The 22,804-nt window shown below is 44.0% G+C and overlaps 1 protein-coding gene across 6 annotated transcripts in view; it reads left to right on the forward strand.

The window, feature by feature from the left end:
* Positions 1 to 12,692: 12,692 nt before the first annotated feature.
* The window catches only part of CASP8AP2 (caspase 8 associated protein 2), a 50,350-nt gene continuing 40,238 nt past the window's right edge, over positions 12,693 to 22,804 (forward strand). For 5 of the 6 annotated variants that reach the window (XM_053591976.1, XM_053591979.1, XM_053591981.1 and 2 more), the window contains exons 1-2: positions 12,693 to 12,752; positions 21,803 to 21,885. In XM_053591976.1, coding sequence (XP_053447951.1) covers positions 21,831 to 21,885 — 55 coding nt within the window. In that variant the 5' untranslated portion in view covers positions 12,693 to 12,752; positions 21,803 to 21,830. Of the gene's footprint in view, positions 12,753 to 14,293; positions 14,906 to 21,802; positions 21,886 to 22,804 lie in introns of those variants that run through there. The other variant, XM_053591977.1, reaches the window with a different exon arrangement.

The following is a 22,804-nucleotide window of genomic DNA, read 5'->3' on the forward strand; positions in this document are numbered from 1 at the left end:
CTCTGAAAGTGCTGGGACTACAGGTGTGAGCCAATGCGTTTGGCCCAACTTTTTTTTTTCTTAACATTATAACTTTCAGATTCTTCTTGTCCAGCAATTGCTTTAGGAAGGAGCAAGTTGGTGGCCAAGTAACAGATTCCTTGCAATTGGGCACGGTGGGACTGGGGAGAGAAGACTCCAGGTATCTCTGGCTGGTGGGATCTGCCCAGAAATATCCCTTTGGGGACACAGGGAGTCAGTGAGAGACTTCTGGACTCAAAGAGTCCAGACAAAAGCAGGACAAAAGCAGTGGAGAACTGGCCAGTGGTTGCATGTGTTCATTTGGTCTAGTCCTGCCAGCAGCTATAAGTACAGCAGCAATGAGATTGCAAACTGGAAAGGCCACCTGTGAGCTGTTTCTTTTTTTTTTTTTTTGGACTTGGAGCTCAGTTGAACTATCTTGGGAGAACTTGGGTGAGAGTGTGAAGGACATTAAGCATTGTGTAGGGCCCCAGACTGTGCTGCTGAGCCAGATGGAGCTAATAGTCTCTGGCTGTGGGCCTCGTGGAGCCATTGTGGGAGATCTGCCTAGCCAGCTCTACCCTCAAGGTTGCAGAGCAAGAATCAGGCGGGAGATCTTGGGCGAATAATCTAGTGACTGAGCAGCCTAAAGGCGGGGACTGAGATGCTTTACAGCCTTGGCCCTCAGGAGCATAGAGGAAGACCAGTTTTGGCACACTGGGCAAGCAGACATTCATTTCAGGAGTGATCCCAGCGACAAGTGCTTTCCTGGGAAAGCTTCTGCTTAACCAAGGTTAACAGTTTAAGAGGGCTGAAGAGAGATTTAGGTTCTCCACCCTGCAGGGTTTGAGAGATCAGCCGAGGCCTCCATCTCCATCTCATATAGCTGTATCAGGATTGTGATTAACATCTCATACCCCACAAAAACACCTGTTGCCCAGACAATATTCAGTGAGATATATATACTGCTTTGTTTTTCTTTTTTAATTTCAACATTTTCCCTCTAGATTTTTCTTTAATTTCTTTATTTTTCTAATTTAAATACAATTTTCCATTTTTGCCTTCTTTAACAATTAGAACTTCATTTTTGCTAGTGTTTCTACCCCTATTATTTAGTTTTCTTCCCAATTTCATCCTGTAAAATTTTCTCTTTGCTTGTTTTGGTTTGATTTATAGCATTTTTGTCTTTCCTCTATACTTGGTGGAGGTGGGCTACTGTGTCTGAAAGGGCTGGCCAAAAGCTGCTAACCTCAAGGGAACCACTCAATTTGGCACCTCCAGAGGTTGGGTCAAAGTACCTGACTGTACACCTATGTTGCTCCTGTCTCCCTCTTTCTGTGCCTCTCTTCTTTTTGTCAATATTTCCTTTTACTCACCCCCTCTCCTTTCTCTCTCTCTTTTTTCTTTTGCATTTTTTTTTGGCCAGGGCTGGGTTTGAACCCACCACCTCCGGCATATGGGGCCAGCGCCCTATGCCTTTGAGCCACAGGCACTGCCCCTCTTCTTCTTCTTTTTAATCTTTTTTCCCTTCTTGTTCTTCAATCTTCTCATCCTTCTGGTCCTGTATCAAAAGGACTCAGCAAAACCCTAAGCCAGAGGCACGGTAATTTAAAGAGCAAGAGGAAGTGAAAGGAAAATTAGGGTAAGGAAACAGGTAAAAGAAAACACTCATGAGGAAGAATCAGCAGAGAAATCCTGGCAACACAAAAAACCAGTCCAGAACAACCCTGCCAATGGACCATGAGGTAGCTACCGCAGAGGATGCCACCTATAAAGAAATATTAGAAACGACAGAAAGGGAATTTAGAATACACATGATGAAAATAATGAAGGAAACAATGAAGGAAACTGCTGATAAAGTGGAAAATACCAAAAGGAAATCCAAAAACAGAATCAAATAAGAGATGAATGAGATGAAGAATATAGAAAGGATATAGCAGAGCTGAAGGAACAGAAGCAGTCAATTAGGGAACTGAAAGATGCAATAGAAAGTATCAGCAATAGATTAGACCATGCAGAAGAAAGAATCTCAGAGGTACAGGACAAAGCTCTTGAGATAACTCAGGTAGTTAAAGAGGCAGAAAATAAGAGAGAGAAAGCAGAACGTTCACTGACAGAATTTTGGGACTTTATGAAGTGTTCAAACATACAAGTTATAGGTATCCCAGAAGGGAAAGAGGAATGCCCCAGGGGAATGGAAGCCATACTAGACAATATTATAAATGAAAATTTCCCAAATATCACTAAAGAGTCTGACATACTCCTTTCAAAGGGATATTGGACCCTAGGTTGCCTCAAATCTAACAGAGCTTCTCCAAGACACATTGTGATGAACCTGTCCAAAGTCAAGACAAAAGAAAAGATTCTTTTTTTTTTTTTTTTTTGGAGACAGAGCCTCAAAAAAAAGTAGAGTACAGTGCTGTGGCATCACAGCTCACAGCAACCTCCAACTCCTGGGCTCAGGCGATTCTCTTGCCTCAGCCTCCCAAGTAGCTGGGACTACAGGTGCCTGCCACAATGCCTGGCTATTTTTCGGTTGCAGCCATCATTGTTGTTTGGCGGGCCTGGGCTGGATTTGAACCCACCAGCTCAGGTGTACGTGGCTGGCACCTTAGCCACTTGAGCCACAGGTGCCAAGCCCAAAAGAAAAGATTCTTCAAGCTGCCAGGAGTAAGTGCCAGTTGACCCACAGGGGCAAATCCATCAGAATGACTGCAGACTTCTCTAATGAAACTTTTTAAGCAAGTAGAAAATGGTCATGGCTCGGCGCCTGTGGCTCAAGCTGCTAAGGCACCAGCCACATACACCTGAGCTGGCGGGTTCAAATCCAGCCCGGGCCCGCCAAACAACAATAATGGCTGCAACCAAAAAATAGCTGGATGTTGTGGCAGGTGCCTGTAGTCCCAGCTACTTGGGAGGTAGGAGAATTGCTTGAGCCCAGGATTAGAGGTTGCTCTGAGCTGTGATGCCACAGCACTCTACCCAAGGTGACAGCTTGAGGCTCTGTCTCAAAAAAAAAAAAAAAGAAAAAGAAAATGGTCATCTACCTTTAATCTACTTAAACAGAACAATTTTCAGCCCAGAATTCTATATCCTACCCTGTTTCTCCGAAAATAAGACCTACTTACAGGGCGGCGCCTGTGGCTCAGTTGGTAAGGCGCCGGCCCCATATACCGAGGGTGGCAGGTTCAAACCCGGCCCCGGCTGAACTGCAACCAAAAAAAAAAACATGAAAATAAGACCTACTTACAGGAAAGATAAGACCTGAAAATAAGACCTAGCACATCCCCGAAAATAAGACCTACTTACAGGAAAGATAAGACCTGAAAATAAGACCTAGCGCACCTTTGAGAGCACACCTTAAAATAAGACACTGTCTTATTTTCGGGGAAACAGGGTACTAAGCTAAGCTTTAAAATTGACAGAGAGGGCTGCACCTGTGGCTCAAAGGAGTAGGGCTCCAGCCCCATATGATGGAGGTGGCGGGTTCAAACCCAGCCCCGACCAAAAAGAACTCCAAAACTGTAAAATTGACAGAGAAATCAAATCATTTACTGATATGCAAATATTGAGGAAATTCACCACAACAAGACCAGCTCTACAGGAAATACTTCAACCTGTTCTACACACTGACCATCACAATGGATCAACAGCAAAGTAAGAACTCAGAAATTAAAGTACAGAACCTGGCTTAGCTGCTAAGGCACCAGCCACATACACCTGAGCTGGCGGGTTCGAATCCAGCCCGGGCCCGCCAAACAACAATAACAGTTGCAACCAAAAAATAGCTGGGCATTGTGGCAGGTGCCTGTAGTCCCAGCTACTTGGGAGGTGGAGGCAGGAGAATTGCTTGAGCCCAGGAGTTGGAGGTTGCTGTGAGCTGTGATGCCATGGCACTCTACCCAGGGTACTTGAGGCTCTGTGTCAAAAAAAAAAAAAAAAAAAAAAGAATGGAACCTAACTTCCACATTGATGGAAAAGATAAAACTAAGCAATGGACTATCACAAAATAAGATGAATAGAATACTACCACATTTATCAATTATCTCAATAAATGTTAAAGGCTTGAATTCTGCCTGAAGAGGCATAGATTGGCTGATTGGATTAAACACAAGCCTTCCATTTGCTGTCTGCAGGAAACACACCTAGCTTCAATTAAAATTAAAATTCAGAGTTAAGGGTTGGAAGATTATTTTTCAGGCAAACGGAATTCAGAAGAAAAGAGGAGTTGCAATTTTATTTCAAGACACATGTGGATTTAAATCAACTAAAGTCAAAAAAGAGGAAGAGAGTCACTTTATATTGGTCAAGGGAAAAATACAAGAAGATGTTTCAATTCTAAATATTTATGCACCCAACTTAAATGCTCCTAGATTCTTGAAACAAACTTTACTCAGTCTGAGCAATATGATATCCTATAACACCATAATAACAGGGGACTTTAACACTCCTCTTACAGAGCTGGACAGATCCTCTAAACAGAAATTAAACAAATATAGGGGCAGCTCCTGTGGCTCAAGGAGTAGGGCGCTGTCCCCATATACTGGAGGTGGTGAGTTCAAACCCAGCCACAGGAAAAAAAAAAAAAAAGAAAGAAAGAAAAGAAATTAAACAAAGATATAAGGGACTTAAATGAGACCCTAGAAAAACTGTGTTTGATAGATGCATATAGAAGACTCCATCCCAAAGATAAAGAATATACATTCTTCTCATTGCCCCATGGAACATTCTGCAAAATTGATCATATCCTAGGACAAAACAAACCTCAACAGAATCATAAGAATTGAAATTTTACCTTGTATCTTCTCAGACCACAAGACACTAAATGTGAAACTCAACTCCAACAAAAACATTCAACCCCACACAAAGGCATGGAAATTAAACAAACTTATGCTGAATCAGAGTTGGGTGCAGGAAGAAATAAAAAAGGAAATCATTAACTTCCTTGAGCATAACACCAATGAAGATACAAGCTACCAAAACCTGTGGGATACTGCAAAAGCAGTTCTGAGGGGAAAATTTATCGCTTTAGATGCCTACATTTGAAAAACAGAGTGCATCCACAAACTCACAAGCCATCTTATGGAACTGGAAAAAGAACAATCTAGGGCGGTGCCTGTGGCTTACAGGAGTAGGGCACCAGCCCCCGTATGCCGGAGGTGATAGGTTCAAACCCAGCCCCGGCCAAAAACTGCAAAAAAAAAAAAAAAGAAAGAAAAAAAGAAAGAAAAAGAACACTCTAAGCCTAAACCCAGCAGAAGAAAAGAAATATCCAAAATTAAATCAGAGATTAATGAAATTGAAAACAAAAGAATCATTCAGAAATTTAGTGAAACAAGAAGTTGATTTTTTGAAAAAATAAATAAAATAGATAAACCTTTGGCCAGACTAACTAGAAATAGAAAATTAAAATCTCTAGTAACCTCAGTCAGAAATTATAAAGGGGAAATAACAACTTATGTTACAGAGATACAAGAGATCATCTCTGAATACTACCAGAAACTCTATGCCCAGAAATTTAAAAATGTGAAAGAAATGGATCAATATTTGGAATCACACCCTCTCCCTAGACTTAGCAAGAAAGAAATAGAGCTCCTGAACAGACCAATTTCAAGCACTGAGATGAAAGAAACAAAAAAAAAAATCTCCCAAGAAATAATAAAAAATCTCCCAACAAAAAAATGCCCTGGTCCAGATGGCTTCACACCAGAATTCTATCAAACCTTCAAAGAAGAGCTTGTTCTCATACTGCAGAAATTATTCCAAAACATTGAGGAGGAAGGATTCTTCCTCAACACATTCTACAAAGTAAACATCAACCTGATACCAAAACCAGGAAAAGACCCAACTAAAAAGGAGAATTTCAGATCAATTTCACTAAAAAATATAGATGCAAAAATTCTCAACAAAATCCTAGCCAATAGATTACAGCTTATCATCAAAAAAGTCATATATCATGATCAAGTAGGTTTCATCTCAGGGATGCAAGGCTGGTTTAACAAGGCTGGTTTAACATTCTCAAGTCCATAAATGTTATTCACCATATTAACAGAAGCAAAAACAAAGACCATATGATCCTCTCAATAGATGCAGGAAAAACATTTGATAAAATCCAGCATCCTTTTTTTTTTTTTTTTTGTAGAGACAGAGTCTCACATACCACCCTCAGGTAGAGTGCCATGGCATCACACGGCTCACAGCAACCTCTAACTCTTGGGCTTCCACGATTCTCTTGCCTCAGCCTCCCGAGCAGCTGGGACTACAGGCGCCCGCCACAACGCCCGGCTATTTTTTTGTTGCAATTTGGCCGGGGCTGGGTTTGAACCCGCCACCCTCAGCATATGGGGCCGGCGCCCTACTCACTGAGCCACAGGCGCCGCCCCCAGCATCCTTTTCTAATGAGAACACTGAAGAGTATAGGCATAGGTGGCACATTTCTTAAACTGATTGAAGCTATCTATGACAAACCCACAGCTAATATTTTACTGAATGGAGTAAAACTGAAAGCTTTTCCTCTTAGAACTGGAACCAAACAAGGCTGTCTTCTGTCACCTTTACTATTCATCATAGTGCTGGAAGTTCTAGCCAATACAATTAGACAAGACAAGGAAATAAAGGGCATCCAAATGGGAGCAGTGGAGGTCAAAGTCTCCCTCTTTGCTGATGATATGATCTTTTTTTTTTTTTGTAGAGACAGAGTTTCACTTTATTGCCCTTGGTAGAGTGCTGTGGCGTCACACAGCTCACAGCAACCTCCAACTCCTGGGCTTAGGCGATTCTCCTGCCTCAGCCTCCCGAGTAGCTGGGACTACAGGCGCCCGCCACAATGCCCAGCTATCTTTTTTTGTTGTTGTTGCAGTTTGGCCGGGGCTGGGTTTGAACCCGCCACCCTCGGTATATGGGGCCGGCGCCCTGCTCACTGAGCCACAGGCGCCGCCCTGCTGATGATATGATCTTATACTTAGAGAACCCCAAAGACTCAACCCCAAAGACTCAACCACTCCTGGAAGTAATCAAAAAATACAGGATATAGGGGCAGCGCCTGTGGCTCAGTTGGTAAGGCGCCGGCCCCATATACCGAGGGTGGCGGGTTCAAACCTGGCCTCAGCTGAACTGCAACCAAAAAATAGCTGGGCGTTGTGGCGGGCGCCTGTAGTCCCAGCTACTTGGGAGGCTGAGTCAAGAGAATCACTTAAGCCCAGGAGTTGGAGGTTGCTGTAAGCTGTGTGATGCCATGGCACTCTACCGAGGGCCATAAAGTGAGACTCTGTCTCTACAAAAAAAAAAAATACAGGATATAAAATCAATGTCCACAAGTCAGTAGCCTTTGTATACACCAATAACAGCCAAGATGAGAAGCTAATTAAGGACACAACTCCCTTCACTATAGTTTCAAAGAAAATGAAATACCTAGGAATATACGTAAGAAGAGAGGTGAAGGACCTCTATAAAGAAAATTATGAAATCCTAAGAAAGGAAATAGCAAAAGATATTAACAAATGGAAGAACATACCATGCTCATGGATGGGAAGAATCAACATTGTTAAAATATCTATACTTCTCGGGCGGCGCCTGTGGCTCAAGGAGTAGGGTGCCGGTCCCATATGCTGGAGGTGGCGGGTTCAAACCCAGCCCCGGCCAAAAACCACAAAAAAAAAAAAAAAAAAAAAAAAAAATATCTATACTTCTCAAAGCAATCTACTGATTCAATGCCATCCCTATTAAAATACCAATATCGTACTTTCACATCTTGGAAAAAATGATTCTGCATTTTGTATGGAACCAGAAAAAAACCCCATATAGCTAAGGCAGTTCTTAGTAACAAAAACAAAGCCGGGGGCATCAGCATGCCAGTTTTTAGGCTGTACTACAAAGCCATAGTAGTTAAGAAAGACTGGTACTGGCACAAAAATAGAGACATAGACACTTGGAATCGAATAGTAAACCAGGAAATGAAACTAACATCTTTTTTTTTTTTAGTAGAGACAGAGTCTCACTTTATGGCCCTCGGTAGAGTGCCATGGCCTCACACAGCTCACAGCAACCTCCAACTCCTGGGCTTAGGTGATTCTCTTGCCTCAGCCTCCCAAGTAGCTGGGACTACAGGCGCCCGCTACAACGCCCGGCTATTTTTTTGGTTGCAGTTTGGCCGGGGCAGGGTTCGAACCCACCACCCTTGGCATATGGGGCCGGCGCCCTACCGACTGAGCCACAGGCGCCGCCCGAAACTAACATCTTACAACCACCTAATCTTTGATAAACCAAACAAGAACGTACCTTGGGGGAAAGACTCCCTATTCAATAAATGGTGCTGGGAGAACTGGATATCCACATGTAAAAGACTGAAACTGGATCCACTTTTCTCCACTCACAAAAATTGATTCAAGATAGATAAAGGACTTAAATTTAACGCATGAAACAATAAAAATCCTCAAAGAAATCATAGGAAAAACACTGGAAGATATTAGCTTGGGGAAAGACTTCATGAAGAAGACTATGTGGCAATTGCAACAACAAAAATAAACAAATGGGACTTCATTAAACTGAAAAGCTTCTGTACAGCTAAGGAGACAACAACCAAAGCAAAGAGACAACCTACACAATGGGAAAGGATATTTGGATATTTTGAATCAGACAAATGCTTGATAACTAGGATCTATAGAGAACTCAAATTAATCCATGTGAAAAAAGCCAACAATCCAATAAATCACTGGGCAAGAGACATGAATAGAAACTTGTCTAAAGAAGACAGATGAATGGCTAACAAACACATGAAAAAATGCTCATCATCCCTAATTATTAGAGAAATGCAAATCAAAACCATCCTAAGATCCATCTAACCCCAGTGAGAATGGCCCGCATCACAAAATCTCAGATGCTGGCATGGATGTGGAGGGAAGGAAACACTTTTACACTGCTGGTGGGACTACAAACAAATACAACCTTTTTAGAAGAAGTATGGAGAATCCTCAAAGAACTCAAGCTAGACCTCCCATTTGATCCTGTAATCCCATTACTGGGCATTTACCCAGAAGGAAAACAATCCTTTTATCATAAGGGTACTTGCACTAGACGGTTTATTGTAGCTCAATTTACAATTGCCAAAATGTGGAAACAGCCTAAATGCCCACCCATCCAGGAATGGATTAACAAGCTGTGGTATATGTATACCATGGAATACTATTCAGCCATTTAAAAAATGGAGACTTTACAGCCTCTGTATTAACCTGGATGGAAGTGGAACACATTCTTCTTAGTAAAGCATCACAAGAATGGAGAAGCATGAATCCTATTACTCAATTTTCTTTTTTTTTTTTTTGTAGAGACAGAGTCTCACTTTATGGCCCTCGGTAGAGTGCCATGGCCTCACACAGCTCACAGCCACCTCCAACTCCTGGGCTTAAGCGATTCTCTTGCCTCAGCCTCCTGAGCAGCTGGGACTACAGGCACCCGCCACAACGCCCGGCTATTTTTTGGTTGCAGTTTGGCCGGGGCCGGGTTTGAACCCGCCACCCTTGGTATATGGGGCCGGCACCCTACTGACTGAGCCACAGGCGCCGCCCCTATTACTCAATTTTCATATGAGGATAATTAATGATAATTAATCACACCGTGGGGGTGGGGGAAGGGGAGAGCAGAGAGAGAAAGAAGGAAGGAGGGATGGGAGAAAGGAAAAGCAAAGAGAGGGAAGGAGAGAGGCCAATGGGGTCTTGGTGAGTGTCATACCTTTTGGGGGCAAGGCAAATTGTAACAGGGACTTTACCTAACAAATGCAATCAGTGTAACCTTGTTTCTTGTACCCTCAATGAATCCCCAACAATAAAAATTAAAATTGCTTTAAAGCAATTCTTGGAGAAGAGGAATCTGAAAGTTATAAAAAAAAATATATAAAACATATGTGTCTATAAATATGTTATAGATACATATATATATATTTCTTTCTTTTTTTTGAGACAGAGTCTCACTTTATCACCCTGGGTAGAGTACTATGGCATCATAGCTCACAGTAACCTCCAACTCTTGGGCTCAAGTGATGCTCTTTCCTCAGCCTCCCAAGTAGCTGGGACTACAGGTGCCCACCACGACACCTGGCTAGTTTTTTGTTGCAGTTTGACTGAGGCTCGGTTCAAACCCGCCACCTTTGGTATATGGGACCAGCACCCTACTCAATGAGCCACAGGTGCCACCTGCATTTGTATATTCTTAATTGTTATATTGTTATTTTAAATTTTTATTTATTTTTATATTTTCCATCTGTGACTGGCTAAATTTGCCAGATGCAGATCTGTCCTCCATGGCTCTTCCAGGTCTGATCCCCGTCCTGCTCTCCAGCCTTACTGTCTACTTTATGCTCCACCAACAATGGATGCCTTATGAATGCCTTGCAGACAATCCCTACTCCTTCCTGTTTCCTCTCTGTGGAATCCTGGAATAACTGCTGGTCTAATGTCTCTTCAAAAGCAAAGCTGAGCAGGGGAGAATCTAGGAAGCCAGTGTTCTTCAGAACATATTCTTCAAATAAGGGGCCTTTCCAAAAGTTTTGGGTTTTTTGAGACAGAGTCTCACTCTGTTGCCCTTGGTAGAGTGCCATGGCATCACAGGTCATAGCAAACCCAAACTCTTGGGCTTAAAGGATTCTCTTGCCTCAGCCTCCCAAGTTGCTGGGACTACAGGTGCCCATCACAACACCTGGCTATTTTTTTTGTCGCAGTTGTCATTGTTGTTTAGCAGGCCTGAGCCCAGTTCGAACCTGCCTGCCTTGGTGTATATTGTCAGCACCTTAACCACTGAGCTACAGGCATGAGCCTTTTCCAAAGGCTTTTTTTTTCTTTATTAAATCATAGGTGTGTACATTAATGCAATCATGGGGTACAATGTGCTGGTTTTATATACAATTTTAAATATTTTCATCGATCTGGTTAACATAGCCGTCATCTTTTCGACAGTTTCTCACTGTCTCCCTTGGCAGAGTGTCACGGCATCTTTGCTCACTGCAACCACAAACTCCTGGGCTCAAGTGATCCTCTTGTCTCCAGGGGCCACCACAACACCCAGCTAGCTTTTCTATTTTTAGTAGAGAGGGGATCTCGCTACTCAGGCTTGTCTGAAAGTCCTGAGCTCAAGCAATTCATCTGCTTCAGCCTCCCAGAGTACTAGGATGACAGGCCCTGAATGCATTGTTAAGACTTAACTGGGGCCCGGCATGGTGGCTCAGGCCTGTCGTCCTAGCACTTTGGAAGGTTGAAGAGGAAGGATTGCTTGAGGCCAGGATTTCTAAGGTCAGCCTGAGCAAGAGTTAAAATGCTGTGTCTACATAAAATATCAAAAACTAGCTAGCATCAATTGTCCTCATATCAGAACTGAGTACATTGAGCTAGGCGTGGTGGCTCACGCCTGTAATCTCAGCATTTGGGAGGCCAAGGTGGGTGGATTGCCTGAGTTCACAAGTTCGAGTTCCATACCAGCCTGAGCCAGAGCAAGACCCCATCTCTAAAAAAACAGCCTGGAGTTCTGGAGGGTGCCTGTAGTCCCAGCTACTCCGGAGGCTGAGACAAGAGGATTACCTGAGCCCAAGAGTTTGAGGTTGCTGTGAGCTATGACGCCACAGCACGTTCTGAGGGTGACCAAATGAGACTCTGTCTGAAAAAAAAAAAAAAGAAAAATTGAGTACATTGGATTCTTGCTTCTCTGTTCTTGTTATGCTTTACTAAGAAGAATGTATTATGGAGGGCGGTGGGGTAATGGGGGAGTGGAGAGGAAAGGAGGGAGGGGTATGGGGTACACCTCTTGGGGGCAGGGCACAATTAAAATAGGGACTTTACCTAACAAAAGCAAGCAATGTAACCTGGTTCTTTGTACCCTCAATGTTCCCTAACATTAAAAACAAACAAACTAGCGGGGCTTTGGGGCGTGGGTCTTTATTCCCAGCTGCTCGGCAGGCTGAGGCAAGAGGACAGCATTCTAGCCTGGGCGACAGAGGGAGACACTAAGTCAAGAAGTGGAAGGAAAAAAAAAGACTGAAATGGGTATACAGAGGAAACAGGTAGACATCAAGATAGGCAGATTCTATAAGTAGCTGAGGAAGATGGCTTTGTTTTCTCCCCCACCAATCAATGGTGCAGGACGTGCTCCTGAGGCCAGACCTATCAGCACCCTCTGTGTGCACAGGTCTGTAAGACAATTCTGGTATTCCCCACCTTTAAAAAGCTGTCCTCTCTCCCGCCACACTACACTAGGATCCCTTCCCTGGAGCTCCCACACTCTGAGTTGTTTTTCTGCCTATTATCCAGAAAAGCCAATGAGACAGGGAACAAATTTATTCACCATAATTGAGGAAAGCACTATGTCTAGCACGCAGCTGATACTCAATAGAATGTAAAGAATAAAGGACAACTGAGACTTCTCAGAACACGCTTTCCCTTTCATTGAAGAGCTTCTCCCAGACCCCGCCTTTTCCGCAGTGAAGCCCAGCCCCTAGCCGCCTAGCCGCCTAGCCGCCTTATACCCCGCCCCTTTCTCTTTGGACCTGCAGGAGACTACGGAAGTTTGGCGCCAAGCGTGTTATTTTTTTTCTCCCGTCCAAAGGCGGGAACTAGTTATCTGCGCCGAGACGTGCATTGCGTCTGAACTGATTGGTCATAGGCGCTGAGTCCCGCCTCCGCGTCCTAATAGAGTTCTGGTATTGGTGGAGATGTCAGGGGGTCCTCGGTGTCTGGAAAGGATTCGGAGCTGTCTTGGGCGCCGCAGGGCAGGTAAGTTGCTGTGGGGGCCGGGTCCACTTAGGGCTGCTGTGGAAGAGGCTGCAGGGGATGGTGATCCCCTAGCTGAGTTCAGCGGCGCCCAGGAAGCCAGAGAGTCCGAGGGAATCCATTTAGAGAGGCCAAGTCGGTGGGGGAAGGGCCGCAACTGACGTATGGGGGCCACAGGTAGTCTGGTTCCCGCTGCCCTGGGTGCAGTTTCTGGGTTTGCACCCGGTGTCCCTTTGTGGTCCCCCGAGAGGGTCCGGGCGGCCCGGGGGCGAGCTCACCTAGAAATGCCCTTTCGACCACTCGTCCTGCCTGCCTTCCGAAATCCGGTCTCGCCTAGGAGTATATCCTCAAATGCTTTCGGTTGGTGTTCTTGGAGAAATGCGTTTCCCCAAGTGTCAGGTGATCATGGATGTTGGTTGTTTCCGAATGTGTTATGGCTGAGAAGTCGTTTCTTTATCTCTACAGCGCCTAAGAGCCATCCCTGACACACAGTAGGTTCTAGTTCAGATGTGAAAGGAGGATTCACAGAATCTCAGGATTTATGTTTCAGGAATCGAGTTGTCTTTGATTCTTGCCTCTAATCCCGGTTTTTTCCATTCTCCACAGCTCCAGTCCCAAACCTTTGGCCCCTGCTCAGGCCCTTCCCCCACCTCCCTCTTTGGAGGAAGACAGGCTTTCTAGGCAGAGATCCTCTCACCCCCTGCCCCCAGTTATCTTCTAGTGTTTCCTGGGGTTTTAAAAGAGAGATCGCATTCAAAACAAATGTATTTATACTCTCAATGAACATTCTTGGTTTTGGTCATCTCTGCCATTTACCAGCTGTTTGTCTTGGTCAGGGTTTCTAATCGCCTCTATTTCCTCAATGGGAAAAGGAATAGTTGGACCTCTTGGGACTTTGGGGAGGATTTAAAGTAAATGAAACTGTGTGTAGAGCATTTAGGCCCATCCTGCATAGTAAGTGTACAGTATATGGTAGCGTTTGTTAGATTTTGCTCCTAACATCTTCTGGGATGTTGCCGTATTAGTTTGGCTTTCATATGAGCCTGAAAGTACAGACTTTCCATCTCCCCTGCCTTTTTCTTGTTTTTCTCTACAAATGCTTGTTTCTTTCAGTAAAAAACAAACTGCTTTTGGCTTGGTGCCTGTAGCACAGTGGTTATGGCGCCAGCCACATACACCAAGACTGGTGGGTTCGAGCCTGGCCCGGCCAGCTAAAACAACAATGATAACTGCAACAAAAAGATAGCCGGATGTTGTGGCAGGCACCTGTAGTCCCAGCTACTTGGGAGGCTGAGGCAAGACAATCACTTAAGCCCGAGAGTTTGAGGTTGCTGTGAGCTGTGATGCCAAGACACTATACCAAAGGTGACATAGTGAGACTCCGTCAGAGAAAAACAAAAAACAAACCGCTTTTTAAGACGTTGTCTTTTCATAAAAGGCTAGGTGATCTCATCTACTTCACTTTCACATCTTAATTCATTGGAATTGTTCTGAAAAAGGTTATGTGTAAGTGAGATTGCAACTCTTTTAAAGCATATGGCTCTCAGCTTAAAAATTTTGCCTCTACACTTTTCACAAGTGCATCACTCATTGGTAGCAACTCTCAATTTTGAGATCCTCAAATTGGGGGAGGAAGGTGAGAGCAAGTGTGAAAAAAATCTTGCCAAGATGTTCTGATACATTTATTTTTCCTTTTCTTTCTCCCTTCTTTCTTTTTAGGTGAATCACTGGCCTTTGTGATTTCAAAGAGTGTAATCTCAACTATCACCAAGATACTAATGAGTCCCAGATCATAATACCTACCATGTGTTCTGTGTGACATACTATTTCCAGCTCGTTTAGACATTTTCATCTAGATTTCCTACAGATAACTAAACATGTTTTCTTTGGTTCTCTGTTGCAGTTAAAAGCATGGTTATCTACCTTAGCTAGAAACTTCAGAGTTGTCTCTAACAAATTGGGAATTTCATTAATTCAACAGATATTCTTTTATTACTTACCAACATGCCAGATCCTGTGCTGAGAGCTGGGGATACATTGAGAGCTGGGGAACAGAAAAGAGATGGTCCTGGTCTTCATGGAGCTTACAGTCCAGAATCCCACAAAATATATCATGAACTTTGAGAAGAGGTTATGTCGGGAAAGAACACGATGGTGTAAGAATATATAACAGAGGGCCTGACTTAGTGGGGAGGGAGGGTGGCTAGGGGATGCTTAAAATTACTTAAGGCAAAATATTAAGGAAAAGTTAAGTGACAGTAGAGAGCATTGAGAAAAAAGCACTCCCTACAGAAGCCCTGTGGTGTGGGGAAAAAACACCAGGTTCAAGGAGCTAAGGAAGGCCAGGATGATCAGAGACTGCTGGGGGATGGGGGAGAGTGATGCAATTGACACTAGTAGGGTAGGCAAAAGCCAGGTCATGCGGGGCTTTAAAAGAGATGTGATGAAAATTGTTTTTTACCCTAAGAACAGTGGGAAGCACTGAAGGGTTTTAAGCAGAGGCTGGAACATGATCAGATTTGCATTTTGAAAAGACAGTTCAGGCTGTGTTGTAAAGGAAAATTTGAAATGGGAAGAGTGAACATTCGAGTACACTTTCCTTTCAGTCTTTTTTTTTTTTGAGACAGAGTCTCAAGCTGTTGCCCTGGGTCTAGTGCCATGGCATCATAGCTCACAACAACCTTCAACTCTTGGGCTCAAGCGATCCTCTTGCCTCTAGTTTTTCTATTTTTAGTAGAGAGAGGGGTCTCTTTGCTCAGGCTGGTCTCGAACTTGTGAACTTAAGCAGTCCACCTGCCTCAGCCTCCCAGAGTGCTAGGATTTTATGTTATTTTGTTTTATTTATTTATTTATTTATTTGCAGTTTTTGGCCAGGGCTGGGTTTGAACCCACCACCTCTGGTATATGGGGCCGGTGCCCTACTCTGTTGAACCACAGGCGCTGCCCCCTGTTTTATTTTTATTTTAATTTTTATTTTATTTATTTATTTATTTTTGGCCGGGGCTGGGCTTGAACCCGCTACCTCCGGCATATGGGACCAGCGCCCTACTCCTTGAGCCACAGGCGCTGCCCCCCCTGTTTTATTTTTAAGACAGAATCTCACTCTGTTGTCCTGGGTAGATTGCCATGGTCTCATGGTTCAGAACAACCTCAAACTCTTGGGCTTGAGCAATCCTCTTGCCTTCGCCTCCCAAGTAGTTGGGATCATAGGTGTTTGCCATTACGCCTGGCTAGTTTTTCTATGTTTAGTAGAGACAGGGTCTTATTCTTGCTCAGCCTAGTCTCAAACTCATGAGCTTGAGCAATCCACCTATTTTGGCTTCCCAGAGTGCTGGGATTACAGGTATAAGTCTTTTTTTAAGCAGTTCTTAATTTTTTTTTTTGGAGACAGACTCTTACTATGTCGCCCTTGGTAGAATGCCATGGCATCATAGCTCACAGCAACCTCAAATTCTTGGGCTTAAGCGATTCTCTTGCCTCAACCTCCCAAGTAGCTGGGACTATAGGCTCTCGCCACAACCCCCAGCTGTTTTTTGTTGCAGTTGTCATTGTTGTTTAGCTGGCCACCTTCGGTATATGTGGCTGGTGTCGTGACCACTGTGCTATGGGTGCCGAGCGGAGCCAGCTGTTCTTAATTTTAAGTACTCTGAGGAGGCAGCAGAGGAGTGTATATGATCTGTTACCCTACTTTTTATGGTAGTCTTTCTCCCTTACCCTGTTATTTGCCCACCAACCATTAATTTTTTATTTTAAACACATAAGAGTCTTTCACTGTCTCCCAGGCTGGAGTGCAGTGGTGTGATCACTGCCCACTGCAATGCTCAAGTGGTCCTCCCTCCTCAGCTTCCCTGGTAGCTAGGACAGCAGGTATACACCTCCAAACCTTGCTATTTTTTAAATTTTTTTTGTAAGGATGAGGTCTTGCTACATTTCTCAGGCTGGTTTCAAACTCCTGGCCACAAACAGTCCTCCTGCCTCTGCCTCCCAAAGTGCTGGGATTACAGGCGTTAAGGTGAGCCATTGTGCCTGGCCACCATCAACTGTTTAACCAAAGAAGATAATGTACATTTGTGCAGTTGCAGAAAATAAGATACTGATGTCCAGGAGTTTATAACCTCAGGAAAGTATTCAAGTACATTTTTGCAAGTGCCCAATAGGTATTATAGCTAATTACATGTTACTAAAGTTGCAATAATCACTGGTCTGTTGAAGTCCTTTAGATGTGAATTATTCATGGTAAATGAGACTAAGTAGTCTTTGAGCAAGGGTCAGTGGGATCCCCTTAGTAGTAAACTGTGAGCTTCAGTTAATGAACTTAGACATATATTGTGGCTGTTTTAGTCTTTCTGGGGCTGATTTCCTTGTTTATCCAGCAAACATTTATTTCCTTGTATGTATATTAAGTACTGGGAATACGGCGATTTATAAAACTTGATCCCTACCTTCAGATTCCTCATGATCTAACTGCTGTCCAATGGGTATCTTCTAGCCACATATGGCTATTTTACTTCAAACTTTTTTTTGTTGTTGTTTTTGGAGACAGGAGTTTCACTTTGTTGCCTTTGGTAGGGTGGCCCTTGGTAGAGTGGCGTCATAGTTCACAGCAACCGCTAACTCTTGGGCTCAAGTGATTCTCTTACCTCAGCCTCCTAAGTAGCTGTGATTACAGGTGCCCGCCAGAATGCCTGGCTATTTTTAGAGGTTGGGTCTCTGGCCTCAGGCTGGTCTCTAACCTGTGAGCTCAGGCAATCCACCTGCCTCAGCCTCCAAGAGTGCTAGAATTATAGGTGTGAGCCACTGGGCCTGGCATCTTCAAATTAATTAAAATTAAAAAACAGTTCCTCAGGCCTGGTGCTGTGGTTTATGCCTGTAATCCTAGCACTCTGGGAGGCTGAGGTGGGTGGATTACTTGAGCTTACAGGTTTGAGACCAGCCTGAGCCAGCTCGAGAACCCCCCTCTCTTAAAAAAAAAGAAATAGCCAGGCATTGTGGTAGGCACCTGTAATCCTAGCTACTCAGGAGGCTGAGCCCAAGAGTTTGAGGTTGCTGTGAGCTATGATGCCACAACACTCTACTAAGGGTGACAAAGTGAGACTCTGTCTCCCTCTCCCCCCAAAAAATCAGTTCCTCTGTGTAGTAGGCCAAATAATGGCCCCTCAAGAGTGCCTATATGCTAATACCTGGTACCTGTGAATCTGTTACCTTACATGGCAAAAGGGACTTTGCAGATAATGATTAAGTTAAAGATTTTGATAGCTGGGCATTGTGGTGGATGCCTGTAGTCCCAGCTACTCAGGAGGCTGAGGCAAGAGAATCGCTTAAGCCCAAGAGTTTGAGGTTGCTGTGAGCTGGGAAGCCATGGCACTCTACTGAGGGTGACATAGTGACACTCTTGTCTCAAAAAAAAAAATAAAAAGATTTTGAAGCGGAAGAGTGTCTTGTATTATCCAGGTAGTCCCATTGTACTTCCAAGAGTCCTTATAGGAGGGAGGCGGAAGGTTAGATGATGACAGAAGCACACACACAGAAGGCAATGTGAATATGGAAACAGGTCAAAGAGGAAAGAAGATGGTGTGCTGTTGGCTTTGAAGGTGTAGGAAGAGGCACCAGCAAGAAATGTAGGCAGCTTCTAGAAGTTGGAAAAGCCAAGGGACAGGTTTCTCTTCTGCAATCCTCAGAAAGTATAGCCCTCTCAACATCTTTTTTTTTTTCTCCAGTTTTTGGCCGGGGCCAGGTTTGAACCCACCACCTCCAGTATGTGGGGCTGGCGCCCTACTCTTTGAGCCACAGGCACCACCCCGCTCTCAACATTTTGATTTTTTTTTGAGACTGAGTCTCACTCTGTCCCCCTGGGTGGAGTGCCGTGGCATCATAGCTCATTCATAGCTCACAGCAACCTCAAACTCCTGGGTGGGAGCAATCCTCTTGCCTCAGCCTCCCAAGGAGCTGGGATTACAAGTGCCTGCCACAATGCCCACCTAATTTTTCTGTTTTTAGTAGATATGGGGTCTTGTTCTTGCTCAGGCTGATCTCAAAGTCCTAAGCTTAGGCCATCTACCTGCTTAGACCTCCCAGAGTGCTAGGATTACAGGTGCCTAGACCAACATCTTGATTTTAGACAAGTGAGACTTTTTTTTTTTATTGTTGGAGATTCATCAAGGGTGACAAGTGAGACTTTTGACTTCAAAAACTTTAAGATAGGCTGGGCACAGTGGCTCACACCTATAATCCTAGTACTCTGGCAGGCTGAGGCAGGTGGATTGCCTGAGTTCACAGTTTTAAAACCAGCCTGAGCAAGAGGGAGACCCCCATCTCTAAAGAATAGCTGGGTGTTATGGGGGCACCTGTAGTCCCAGCTACTTGAGAGGCTGAGGCAAGAGAATCACTTGAGCCCAAGAGTTTGAGGTGGCTGTGAGCTGTGATGTCATGGCATTCTATGGAGGGTGACAGACTGTCTCAAAAAAGAAAGAAAAATTCTCAAGCCTCACCTTAGACCTACTGAGTTAGAAACATTGGGAATGGGCTATATCAGTTTGATGTTTTAACTCTTCCAAGTGTTCTCGTGCATATTAAAAGTTAAGAACTAGTGATTTAAAAAGTGAGTGTTTGCAATAGAGGGTACTAAATGCAATGATATCTGTTCATTGTATTGATAGAAAAAGGGAATGAGGATTAATTATGCAGAAAAGGGTCACCAGGCATGGTGACTCATACCTAGAATCCTAGCACTCTGGGAGACTGAGGCAGGAGAATTATGAGATCAGCCTGAACAAGAGTCAGACTCTGTCTCTACTAAAAGTAGAAAAATTCTGGGCGGTGCCTGTGGCCCAAAGGAGTAGGGTGCTGGCCCCATATACCGGAGGTGGCAGGTTCAAACCTGGCCAAAAACTGCAAAATAAATAAGTAAATAAAGCATTAAAAAAAAAAAAAAAAAGAAAAAAATTAGCTGGGTGCTATGGTGGGCACATGTGGTCCCTCCTACTGAGGAAGATGGGGGAGGATCACTCGAGCCTAGGAGTTTGAGTTTGGTGTGAGCTAGGTTAAGGCCTTGGCACTCTACTCTGGTCAATAGAGTGAGACTCTATATCAAAAAAAAAAAAGAAAAGAAAAGTAGATGGAGTCTCACTGTAGCCGAGGCTGGTCTGGAACTCCTGAGTTCAGGAGATCTGTCTGCCTCAGTTCCCCAGAGTGCTAGGATTACAGGTGTGAGCCACCTCGTCTGGCCTGAAGGTGACCACAGTGATATTCAGCAGTGAGGTATGTAGTACTTTTTCTAGGATGAGTTTTCGAGCCTTATCGTCCAGCCAGGTAATATCATAATTTTATTGTACCTTTTCTATATTTAGATAAACAAAAGTATTTATCATGTGTTGCAGTTGCCTATAGTATTCAGTAATATGCTGTTCAGGTTAATAGCCTGGGAGGGTATGCCATATAGCCTAGGTGTGTTGGAAGCTGTACCCATCTAGGTTTGTGTAAGTACCTTCTTTTCTTAAAATGATGAAATCCCCTAAAGGTGCTTATCTAAGAATGCATCTGTACTGTTGAGTGACAAATGACTGTACTTCAGTATAAAATTTAGTTATTCTGCATGAAGAAAAAGGTCCTGATTCTCCTAGATCAGTGAATTTCAACTGGTGTGCCCCCCAAATATTTAAAGACCACAGATTAAATTATTTTCAAAAGAAGTTCAAAGCACAGTAAGTCTATTCTTATTTTACTTTTTTTTGAGATAGAGTCTTACTCTATGCCCCTGGGTAGAGTGTCATTGTGTCATAGTTCATAGCACCTCTAACTCCTGAGCTTGGACAATCTTCCTTTTTTTTTTTTTTTTGTAGAGACAGAGTCTCACTTTATTGCCCTGGGTAGAGTGCCGTGGCATCACACAGCTCACAGCAACCCCCAACTCCTGGGCTTAGGCAATCCTCTTGACTCAGCCTCTAGAGTAGCTGGGACTACGGGTGCCTGCCACAATGCCCAGCTATTTTTTTGTTGCAGTTTGGCCAGGGCTGGGTTTGAACCTGCCACCCTTGGTTTACGGGGCTTGCGTAACAGAGTAAGACTCTATCTACCCACTAAGCCACAGGTGCCATCTGACAATCCTCTTGCTTCAGCCTTTCGAGTAGCTGGGGCCACAGGTGCCCACCACAAGGCTCAGCTATATTTTGTAGAGATGGAGTCTCGCTGAGCTCAGGCTATCCACCTGCCTCGTCTCCCAGAGTGCTAGGATTATAGGCATGAGCCACTGCACCTGGCTTTCTATTTTTATTTATTTGTTTTTTAGATATTTATTTATTTATTTTTTGGAGAGAGTTTCACTTTGTTGCCCTTGGTAGAGTGCTGTGGCGTCACAGCAACCTCAGACTCTTGGGCTCAGGTGATTTGCTTGTCTCAACCTCAGTTGCTCGGACTATAGGTGCCTGCCACAATGCCCAGCTATTTTCAGAGACAGGGTCTCGCTGTTCCTTGAACTTGTGAGCTCAGGCTCACCTGCTTTGGCCTCCCAGAGTGGTAGGATTATAGGCATGAGTCACTGTACCAGGCCCCCCCCAACTTTTTTTTTTTTGAGAGAGAGAGTCCCACTCCGTTAGCCTGGATAGAGTGCCATGGCATCATTGCTTACAGCAACCCCAAATTCTTGGGCTCAAGCCATCCCTTTCCTTCCCTCAGCCTCTCAAATATCTGTGAGTACAGGTGCTATCTATGGTGCCTGGCTGGTTCTTCCAGTTTTGGTAGAAACTTGGTCTCCCTCTTGCTCAGGCTGGTCTGGAACTCCTGACCTCATGTGGTCCGCCCAACTCAGCCTCCTGGAGTGCTGGGATATATAGACGTGAGCTACTGTGCCTAGGCCACTAAGTTCTGATAACCCACTACCATCATACTTGTCAGGAATTTATTTTAATATCGTGAGTCTGTTTTTAAGGATGGTAGAAGGTGAAACTTATTCATTGTGTCCACATTTAAATGTTGCTTTTTAACTTGAAATTAGATTTTATTCTCTGAATTGTGAGGTGGTTTTTAATAGTACAAAATTTTTCTTTTTAATACGCCAGGTGGTGACTATCAAAAGGAAATAGGATCATGGCAGCAGATGATGACAATGGTGATGGAACAAGTCTATTTGATGTCTTTTCTGGTAAGAGATACTTCTTTTTTATTTTTATTTTTTGAGACAGAGTCTCATTATGTCGCCCTTGTTGGAGTGCGATGGCTTCACAGCAACCTCTAACTTTTGGGCTTAAGTGATTCTCTTGCCTTAGCCTCCCAAGTAGCTGGGACTACAGGTGCCCACCACAGTGCCCGGCTATTTTTTTTGGTTGTTGTCATTTTTTTTTTTTTATTGAGATAGAGTCTAATTATGTTGCCCTCAGTAGAGTGCTGTGGCATCACAGCTCACAGCAATAGCCAACTCTTGGGCTTAAGTGATTCTCTTGCCTCAACCTCCCAAGTAGCTGGGACTGCAGGTACCCGCCACAGTGCCTGGCTATTTTTTGTTGTTGTTGCGGTTGTCATTGTTAGTTTTTAGCAGACCCAGGCGGTTTCAAACTGGTCAGCCATGGTGTATGTGGCTGGCACTGTAACCACTGTGCTCCAGGTGCCAGCCTGTTGTCATTGGTTTTTAGCAGGCCTGGGCTGGGTTCGAACCCACCAGCCCTGGTGCATGTGGCCAGCACCTAACCACTGAGCTACGGGTGCCGAGCTGGTAAGAGCTACTTCTAATTGTCTTTTGTTTTATTTATTTATTTATTTATTTAGTTAGTTAGTTTTTGCAGTTTTTGGCTGGGGCTGGGTTTGAACTCGCCTCCTTTAGTATATGGGGCTGGTGGCCACAGGCGCCACCCTTTCTTTCTTATTTTTTTTTTTTTTATGTTTATATGTAGCTATTTATTCTTTTGCAATAATAGGTTTAACATGCATAAGAAATCATCAATCCAGAAGCAATTCCTTTGCTACTTGCAGGTTTCTATATATTTTTTTCTTTTTTTTTGGTTTTTGGCCAGGGCTAGGTTTGAACCCGCCACCTCTGGCATATGGGACCGGCGCCCTACTCCTTG

This window comes from Nycticebus coucang, chromosome 5, assembly GCF_027406575.1.
Source record: "Nycticebus coucang isolate mNycCou1 chromosome 5, mNycCou1.pri, whole genome shotgun sequence".
In the NCBI taxonomy this organism is placed as follows: Eukaryota; Metazoa; Chordata; class Mammalia; order Primates; family Lorisidae; genus Nycticebus; species Nycticebus coucang.